Source organism: Brachypodium distachyon, chromosome 2 (assembly GCF_000005505.3).
Source record: "Brachypodium distachyon strain Bd21 chromosome 2, Brachypodium_distachyon_v3.0, whole genome shotgun sequence".
NCBI classification, from domain to species: domain Eukaryota; kingdom Viridiplantae; phylum Streptophyta; class Magnoliopsida; order Poales; family Poaceae; genus Brachypodium; species Brachypodium distachyon.
Window position 1 is genome coordinate 30,527,061 of NC_016132.3, and position 10,073 is coordinate 30,537,133.

General features: G+C 38.6%; 1 protein-coding gene across 4 annotated transcripts; it reads right to left on the minus strand.

Moving 5' to 3' along the window:
* Positions 1 to 591: 591 nt before the first annotated feature.
* Positions 592 to 9,337, minus strand: LOC100826855 (proactivator polypeptide-like 1). 4 transcript variants are annotated; one of them, XM_010233245.3, is made up of 7 exons: positions 9,117 to 9,267; positions 8,878 to 8,953; positions 8,013 to 8,093; positions 2,154 to 2,338; positions 1,855 to 2,052; positions 1,122 to 1,181; positions 592 to 1,035 (listed from the first exon to the last, which is right to left on the minus strand). In XM_010233245.3, exons 3-7 carry the CDS (start codon positions 8,086 to 8,088, stop codon positions 883 to 885), a joined length of 672 nt encoding a protein of 223 aa, XP_010231547.1. In that variant the 5' UTR covers positions 8,089 to 8,093; positions 8,878 to 8,953; positions 9,117 to 9,267; the 3' UTR covers positions 592 to 882. The 4 variants fall into 4 exon arrangements, with proteins under 4 accessions (XP_010231547.1, XP_024315111.1, XP_010231548.1 ...); XM_024459343.1 differs by having other exon boundaries at positions 8,878 to 9,046; positions 9,117 to 9,266; XM_010233246.3 differs by having other exon boundaries at positions 8,878 to 9,029; positions 9,117 to 9,263.
* Positions 9,338 to 10,073: the final 736 nt, after the last annotated feature.

Below are 10,073 nucleotides of genomic sequence, written 5' to 3' on the forward strand. Positions count from 1 at the left end.
ATGCTTCCTGCTATGTTTGTTCCAAGTCCAAATCGTAAGCAAACTGTTGGTATGTTCTTGTTGTGTCTCACAAGTGTACCAAAATTGGATATGCATCAGTATGCATCGTGCTATGTTTGTCCTTGTTGCCTGATGTTTATTACTGTAGAAATTTATTTTGATTGCAAGTTCCTGCTATTTTCGGGGAGCGTGAAGGGCGTGTACAGCATTCTGTTGTTTGTTCACAAATGGAAAACTACACTATGTTCTTGTTGACAAATAGAATCGTACAACGGCAAACTGCATGATCATTCGTGTTTGCATTTTGGGAGTGTAGAACATTCAATTGTTTCTATTTGGCATCATACAACAGAAATGTACAGGGGTATGAGAGGGTTTTCCTAGGGGTACAGGGGTATAATACACCTGGAAGAAAACGGCAGCCAGAATCAGCAGCATCCTGCAGTGTCGCTGGGGCCACCCAATCGGCGATGAGGATCTTCTGGAAAACGTCTCTAAGGCACCAACTAAAATGCACAGGAGACAGAAGGGCTCGGTGTGGAGAGGACAAAAGGATGTGGGGGTAGTAAAGTAGAAAATATATTTCATGAATCAAGAGGCAATACATACAAATTCATTATAATTAATAATATATTCACATACATATATACATTTTGAAAATACGTGTTGCTCATGTTCCATATACAATGACGTAGTGACAACTACCACAGAGGCTTTCACGATTTAGTGGAAATCCCATTTCACTTTTTTTTAGAGCCAATCCCATTTCACTTTTCTACGATCAGAAAACCTGTAGTCATTTGGAAATATCCATGCCTTAAAAATCTTCTTTCTGACTTGTACCAGCATTGTTTGTTGCATACATACATTCCTCTTTAAAGCTCAGGCTGTAAAAAGGGCTCTCAGGAAATCTCCTCTAGCGTGAACAGCCTTGCTTCCACAAACATGGATGGAATTGCAGAAATCCCTCTTCTCGAGGAACTTCTTGATATCTTGTAGTATGACTGGTGCATTTTGGATTATTAACATCTTGCACTGAATCGGAATATGATACTGTCAGATTAATCATACTGAAAAAGTTAATACTATGCTTTGCCAAAATCGGAAAGTTAGATGCTCACCTTCTGGACGAAATTCTCGGCATTGTTGCATCCTTTCAGAAGTATCTCAGTTATCTTAAGCTGTGAATGGCATGTGAAAGCAATATTTAAGTATTTTTGTCTTTCTAGAAATCACTCGCTTTTATTATCACAAAGCTACGAGTAGCTAGATAAGGTTTAAGTTCCCAGCCCAAATATAAATGAAAACTGGAACTAGAATGCTAAAAAATTATGATTTTTCTTTAGAACCTAGACTGATAGACACACGTGCACACAACGTGTTTACCATGCCATGGAAATTCAAATCTGAATTCGATCCACAACACTGAACACACATGGTAAATACATGTACAAACAAACCTGACATGAACTGACTATAAACTACAGTATCAGTATGTTAAATAGCAGACAAAAAGAAGAGAGGAATGACACCGGTTGAACTAAGTTCTTCACTTGTATCTCCTTCCCTACATATGAGTGCTAGAGAAAAGGCTCATAAGCTCTCAGCATCAAGATTTCAGCTCATACACCAAATCGAACTCCTAGCGAGTTTCGCAACATGTCAATTTACTGGCAGGCACAAGGAACACAGAAAAGAATACGAGAATTCAAAGGTAAAACCATGGGTGCTATCTTAACTTGACAAAGTTGTGCAGTTTAGTGTAGGGATGCTCAAAAGCATTTTCAGAAACCATACAAAAACCACCTATGCTTTTACATCATAATTAAAGAAGAAGAAATTGTACAAAACTACCTCCGTTTCAGGATCTTCGAGACCGGTAAGAACCTCATTTACAACCTGATGGCAAAGGGTGCAAGCATGTTCCTGTATTGGGAGGCGGATGAATGTAACTTCCTCACAAAGACTTGCTGATACACAAAATTCTTCGGGGCTTATAGAAGCAATTTTTGTGAAGAACAGAGCAGCATAATAATCCACCAACTGTGTGCACTGCCATGTCAAAATACAATCACATGATGCAATATGATAACACTGGTTTTATAACATAGGCAAAACTATTTAAGCAAAATACTGTATGGAAATAATAATACCTCCAACTTGAGAGATTTAAATTTTAAACACGCTTGGTGAAGAGTATCTATAATCTCGATCTGCGTTTCATTCTCCTTCAGATAGAAGAGGGCTTCTGTGGCAAACTGCTCACAAAGTTGGCATAGTTGTGGGCTTCCTCTTGTTGTATGAGATAGTGTGTTCTCATTTAGAGTCTTTTCAACAGCTAACATAAGATAAAACAAATAAGACACAACACACGGCTGAAAAAACAGGCATAGTAAAATGTAGCACAACAAGGAAATAAACATAAACATAATTATAAATACAAACAAAGCCATGCCTATTACTTATATATGATGCTACACCAAAATAACAGTGGCATGCATACCTCAGTTATTTCGGTTTCTATATTGTTTTTGCAAAACGCGGACACTCGCTAAAAAGCCTCACGATTACTTGGAGCAGCCACAAAGTACAAGAGAATTCAGAACAAGAGATTGCCAGACATGTCTCACAACTAAAACAATAGAAACTGGTAGACCAAATAAACTTAGAGAAACTCAGCCTGGTATTTTCTTGCCTTCTGACATAAACTTGACCCTGGAAGATATTCTATAAGATCAAGAACCTGATGAGGAATATTTAGAACATGAATCAAGTGTTTCTACTGATATTTCTGATAGAGAAGAAGACTTAGAAGATCTTAGTGTCCTATCCTTTAGGATGAGGAAGAGTATGGGAAGTAAGAAAGGCACACCTTATAATATAAAAAATATTTGCCATGACTTACATCATATGGAATGTTAGAGGGTTAAATGACCCTGGCAAGTGTAAGAAAATTGCAGAAACCATTCATAAGCAACACCCTAGTATTATTGCTTTATCAGAAACCAAAAAACAGGACTTTAGTCCTAGCTGTCTACAAGCTTTAGCTTGGCATGGTTCTTTTTTGTGGAATTGGGTACCTTATATTGGTACAGCTGGTGGTATTCTATTGGGTTATGATGATAACTTATATGAGGGGTCAAATTGGATTGTAGGAAAATACTCTTTGGGGTGTTCCCTTAGGAACAGACAAGATAATTTCTAGTGGAAATTTGTAGCAGTTTATGGTACTACTTATGATGAGTTCAAACAGGAGTTCTTAGATGAAATTTCTAATATTTGTGCTACCAGTTCGGCTCCTATTTTAATAGGAGGGGGAACTTTAATATGATTAGGCAAGCTTCTCATTAAGAACGCTGGGAATATCAATCAAACTTGGGATACCAAGTTTAATGAATGCTGCTGCCCTTATGGAGCTCAAGCTTGCTAATAGGCAGTACACTTGGGCTAATAACCAAACTAACCTCATTATGGCAGCCCTAGATAGGGTTTTTGTCTCCACTTGATGGGAAGCCCATTTCCCTGGAGTTTATCTCTCTTCCCTCCCTAGAGTGGCTAGTGACCATGCTCCTTTGTGGATTGACCGTGGTAGTAATCTGCCTCCCTGTAAAATCTTTAGATTTGAAAAGTGGTGGCTTCAGATTGATGGTTGCCAGCAGGCCATTATTGATAATTGGAACAAACCTTGTCCCTGCCAAGATTACTTGGATGTGTGGCAATTTAAGATCAGGAGTTTGAGAAAATTTCTAAAAGGGTGGAGTGCTAATATTGAAGCTGCCCAAAAGAAAAGAAAGCAGGCTCTTATTGCTGAACATGATTGCTTAGACACTATGTCTGAACCAGTTATGCTCTCTACTCAGGAGCAAGATAGACTTAAAGTAATTAGAAAGGAGTTAAATAAATTTGGAGAAATGAAAAACTTAAAGCTAAGCAGAGATCCAGGGAGAGAGAAATCTTAGAAGGGGATAAGAATACTGCATATTTCCATGCAGTAGCTAACCAAAGAAGGAGAAAAAAAGCATATCCTCATTAGAGAGTGATCATGGCCTGCAATGTTACAAACTGCAATGGAGTTTTATAAAAAGCTTTTTGTGAAGGAAGAAAAAATTGATCTCTTTGGAAGATGGGTTTTTGGGAAGAGGGGGACTTAGTTACTCCTGAGGAGAACCTTCTTCTACATACTGACTTTACTAAAGATGATGCTAAGGAAGCTGTTTTCTTTTCTTATGCTGAGGGGGCTCCAGGCCTAGATGGTTTCCCATTCCTGTTCTATCAACAATTTTGGGATACCATCAAGTTTGATCGTTTCGACCTCTTTAGAGATTTTAATAATGATAAGCTGTATCTGTATAGGCTGAATTTTGCAATACTCACTCTCATCCCCAAAGAGCCTGATGCTGTTTACCTAAAGAAATATAGACCCATTGCCTTAGCAAACTGCAGCTTTAAATTTTTTGCTAAAGCTTGTACTAACAAGCTTAGTTGCTGTGCAGAAAGACTTATCTCTTGTAACAAGACAGCCTTTATCAAAGGGAGATATATTTTAGATAGTGCTGTAAGTGCACATGAGATTATCCATGAGATTTTCAGAAAAATGAATCTGGTATCCTTCTGAAATTAGATTATGAAAAGGCCTACAATCTTCTAGATTGCTCTTACAAAGAACAGGCTTTAGCCCCAAATGGAGACACAAGATACAAAAGTTAATTCACAAAGGCTCTGTGGGCATTCGCATTAACAATCAAGAGAGCAGCTATTTTGAAACGGGCAAAGGCTTGCGCCAAGGGGATCCCCTTTCTCCCTTATTGTTTAATTTAGTGGCAGATGTGTTTACCAAAATGCTCATTAGAGCTGCTAGACAGAATCTTATTTCTGGTTTGTTAGAAGGTTTTACACCTGGGGGGCGGATGCCAAAAATTTAAAATGGATCCTGGCTCTTTATGAGTAGATTTCTGGCATGAAAAATAATTTTGAGAAATCTGACCTTATTCCAATCAACATTGAGGAGGAGAATAGCAATCACCTGGCCATGACTTTTTAATTTTTGGGAGTTCCTCTCCGTCACAGCAAGTTAATAAAAGAAGACTTGCAACCAGTAATAGATAAGATCATTAAATGTATAATACTCCCTCTGATCCTAAATTCTTGACTCAAATTTGCTCAAATATGAATGTATCTATTCTTAAAAAGCGTCTAGATACATGTAATATTTTGACAACAATTTAGGATCGGAGGGAGTAACAGGTTGGAGAGGGAGGTTGTTCTCTTATGGGTGTAAGATTGTGCTCATTAGAGCATGTCTTGCCAGTATTCCAATCTATCTACTTTATGTCATAAGTTTCCAAGCTGGGCTATATAAGCTATAAACTCTCGGATGGCACATTGCTTATGGGACAATTATGAGGGCCACCATAAGTATCATTTGGCTAGTTGGGACATGGTGACCATGAAAAAAGAATACGGAGGTTTGGGCATACCAAATATCAGAGATCTTAATCTAGTATTGTTAGCTTCATGGATCCACAGATATAAAGTAGATAATCATAGGTTGTGGAAACAGATTGTGGGCTATAAGTATAACACGGCTAATCCAAATATTTTTGCCGGTAATGATATTAATTCTTTCCCTTTTTGGAAAGGAGAGTCGTGGGCTTGTAGAGCAGCTAGCTCAGATGGGATACAAGTGGATAGTTGGAAATGGGCAGTCAATTAGACTGTGGGAGGATCACTGGTTTGGGAACTCCAGTCTAGCTATCCAATTTTGGGAAATTTACTTCATATGCAATCAACAATCTGCCAGATTATGTGATGTGTGGGATGGCCCCACTATTAGACTCTCCTTTAGGAGTCTTTAGGAGAGGCTTCTCTCCCCGATTGATGGCTCAATGGGAGGAACTGAGCTAAATCATTTCTAGTGTTGCCTTCACTGCTGAACCTGGCCGAATGACCTGCAAAATGCATAGCTCAGGCTTTTACAATATGTAGTGATCAACAATAGAGGAATTACTCCTGTGTACTCCCCTAATGTTTGGAATATTTCTGTTCCCCCTAGGGTGCATATGTTCCTTTGGTTGTTGTCTAATAACAAGCTTCTCACTCAGGACAATCTTTCTAAGAGACAAAATTTAAATGATAAAACATGTTTGTTCTGTGCTGATTTGGAAACAGTCCACCACCTGTTATTTGATTGTAGCATTATGCAAATTATGTGGAAAGATATTTCTCAGATGACTCAAAAGCCTAACCTGTCTTCTTTCGAAGCTGTTGCCACATATTGGCTGAGTAACAAGAAACAGTCCGTTATAAATATGATTACTTCAGCTCTACTGTGGTCTACTTGGAAAATGAGGAATGACATTGTATTCTTTGGACATATCTGGATGAATATGCAGGAAATTTGGCGCAGGCTTCTAAGCTTAAAGCGCTGGCAGCCGCTGTACCCCAAGAACATACAGGTGCTGGATCGCTGCCTCTTGCTGATAGACGCCAAGGCGAGAGAAGAAGTCCCTTGGCTCTGTCTATGAAGAAAAGGACAACAATTCTGGCTGGCCCTTGGACACCGCAGGCGCGGGACATGAAGACATGCTGCACTCCCTTGCTTTCTCTGTTTAAATGATATTTCTTGTCGCATGCTGGGCTGTAAGCTTGAAGTGTTTTTGCCGGATTGTCTACAGGCTGAGTAACCATTAGGATTCCAGTTCTGTAATAAGTACGCATTCTAGTCCTGTGAACATGGTTTGATTGGTGAATGGAACCGGGCAAGAGCCTATTTTTCTTTATTATTTGATCGAAATAGTGTCATTGTGGTGTTTGATTGCTGAATAGTCTTCTCCGAATGTTGGATAATATAACTAGGTGATCTATGCATAGAAAATTAATGGATGAAGAAATTTTGGCAATTAATGTGTACTCCGTAAAAGATTAATACTACTCAGTAACATATTAAAAGTCTTTTATCATGACAAGTAATTGTAGTAGTGCATAGTGATAATTGTCAACTTTTGAGTGAGCATGTGGAAGCAGGAGGGACAAACGAGACAAGACAAAAGCTTGTTTAGTTTACATATTTTTTTCAACCTATAAGAAATATAACATTCTAACAGGACCATTAATGACACAAAATAAACAGGGTATCTGGCGAAAAGAGTGATGTTCCACACATTCTATCAGTGGCTTCTATGGTAAAAAATTCCGACATGTGTGCACACGAGAAATAAGGAATGAAGCGCGGTATGCCTTTCAAGCTTGGCAGGAATAGCTACTTTACTGGACTCAGATCCAAACCAGTCTGCAAGACTGCACCAAATATGCAGTGATCAAATTTTGTTCCTATTGCTGGTATTCAAATATCTCAGATCCGAAACCAGTCTGCAAGACTGCACCAAATATGCAGTGATCAAATTTTGTTCCTATTGCTGGTATTCAAATATCTCAGATCCGAAACAGTCTGCAACCAAATGGATGCAGCAATGAATTCTAGTTCCCACTGCTAGAATTTAAATTTTAAACAGCCATGGGGGTGAACACAATCCATGCGATCCAAACTAAGTAATCGACATGTGCATTATTTTATGAATTATTGTTCCTCAACTTCTACTCACATTTCTTTTCTACTTATAAAGTTTGGAGTTGGTGGTCGTCCGTTCACTTCTTCCTAACCCTTCTCTTGTCACCTCTGACACGTAGATTGTACAAACCCATGAGTTAAAACTTCAAGTCATAATCCTCCCTTACATAGTCTCTACTGCTGCCTTTTCTCTCCGATCTCCATGAGTTTGGGTTCAGAGTTCAAATTCAGCAAAGCCTATCATCAGGCTTTATGGCATTGGTTCACAGGCTAACTATCATGTTGTCTTCAGTTATATATTTTCTTTTCTTGACAACTCCGTAGCAAAGAACGGGCACAAAGCTAGTCTTATGTTATCTTCTGCATACTACTATCTCAAATCACCATAGTAAAATGGAAAATCTGTTCAGAAAAAAAAACCCTGTAATAAAAGCATGCTACATACCAGCATCGTCTAAAGCCAAGCTTCTATTGCCCATAACAAGGCTGACAAAGAACATAAATAAAACCCTTGAGCCCATTCCTTCTGTTAACAAAAATGATTTAATCAAGAGACAGGCAAGCAAGTCAATACGGCATTAACACAAAAAAATAGTAGTCTGTACATAATAAGATCAAGACTGCTATTACTAAAAAAATATTTAAGGTAAGCTCAGGTAAAGAAAGCTACAGATAATTAATTTCTCATCAGACACAAATCTGAAAGGGATTCCATTTTGTTCTTCTTTCTTGTATGTATCATACATGTATACATTCTACTTGCTTTACAAACATGCATGCACTTAGCATGAGTAAAATTTGGAGTAAAACATTGTAATCAGTTCAAAACGAAAGGAATTGAGTAAGGTGTGGAGAAATATGGTTCAGATGTTGTATGCTCAGATATCCAGATAAAAGCTTTATGTGCTAAGTTCACTAGTATCAAGCTGCCGGTCATGGTGTGCCTTTTTCTGGATTCTTCTGTAAAGATACTCAGAATGCAGTGGGAATTGTCCAAAGGTTTTTTTTTCGAAAAGGAGGTCATTCCCCCGGCCTCTGCATCGTGATGCAAACAATAAATTTGATAAACATGCTTTTAGTAAAGAGTGAAGAGTGCCGGCCAGCTTGCACTGCAGTGCTTAAATGGAAATTGCAGGTATTTTACAGCACTACTGGTTATGCGCAAAAAATAAAAAAATAAAAAATTAGAGCACTCCTGGACATGCCACATATCGCCTCCTAAAACGGTTTTCCGAAAATTCATATAAGTATTTCCCCTGAAGTTGAGCTTATCCTTAGAGAAAGGCATGACAAATCAACTATATGCTTACCTTCTAGTTCTAGATAAATCAGTTAGCTAGAATATCCAAACAGATTTAGCCTTTTCGCCACGAATTTCACGTGCATCTATCGGAAACACAAGCAAGAAGTGCTAACTGATAAGCTGCAGTTAGAGTAGCCCCAAGAAGTGCTAATTGAAAATCTGGAGTTTGAGTAACCCTGAAATTAAATCACGACCGCTGAATCGGATCAAAAAGTAGGACGGAAAAAGAAATTTCTTAGTGTTTACCTCCTGTTTGGATGAGGCTCTTGGGCCAGCTGGGCAATGCGAGCGGAGGGTGAGGCAAGGCGGCGTGTCCGTCGCGTGTGGACTGCAGAGAGCCCGCCGCTGCGGAGACAAGTGGCAGCGAGAAGAGCAAGGCAGAGAGATGGATTTGAGGTGGGACAACCGGAGAAGCATGGCGTTGACTAACTACATATCGCCGATTGGACAATGCAATTGGCCCAGCAGAGAAAGAGAAAAGTCACGGATCTCCCGGTAGATATAACATGTTTGCTAGTCCCACCGTCCCATATCAACTAGCTTTATATTATATTACATTTATCTAAACGCTTTTTAGTAATACATACATTCATATTTGAACAAATTTGAGTAAAATAACTAGTTGTGATGTAAGTGAATACATAGAATGGAGAGAGTGATCGATGAAATTGGAAATTCTTATTTGCTATGCAATACATAAGCTATCATGTATACAATATATACAGCTATACATGTGAGATGGAGTTACAAGCATTGATGAGAGTTACACCATTGAAGTAGAAGGTTATTACTTTAATGGTATAGGGGTTATGAACATCCACATTAATATTTCATAACACTTCCCCTTGGATGTTCATTAAGAGGTGAATTGCATGCCTCGTTAAAAACCTTGCCAAGGAAAAATCCAGTGGGAAAAACCATGGTCAAGGAAAAAAGAATACACATATTCACTCCCCTGATGGCAACATCACTTGATGTCTTTTAGCCGTCACAATCCAATACCATGTGCCAATTTCTTGAATACTGAAGTAGGGAGTGACTTTGTGAACAAGTCTGCTCGATTCTCACTTGAATGAATTTGTTGCACTGTTATAACACCATCCTTATGGAGATCGTGAGTGAAGAAAAACGTTGGCGAGATATGCTTCACTCTGTCTCCTTTAATATATCCGTCATTTAGTTGGATTATAAAAGCCATATTGT

Coding starts and splice junctions, on each gene's coding strand:
- LOC100826855 (XM_003568630.4), bottom strand. CDS start 8,088: ATGGGCTCAAGGGTTTTATTTATGTTCTTTGTCAGCCTTGTTATGGGC. Junction 2,053..2,153: donor TTAAATCTCTCAAGTTGGAG/GTATTATTATTT, acceptor TTGACATGGCAG/TGCACACAGTTGGTGGATTA. Junction 1,036..1,121: donor CCGAGAATTTCGTCCAGAAG/GTGAGCATCTAA, acceptor ATTCCGATTCAG/TGCAAGATGTTAATAATCCA.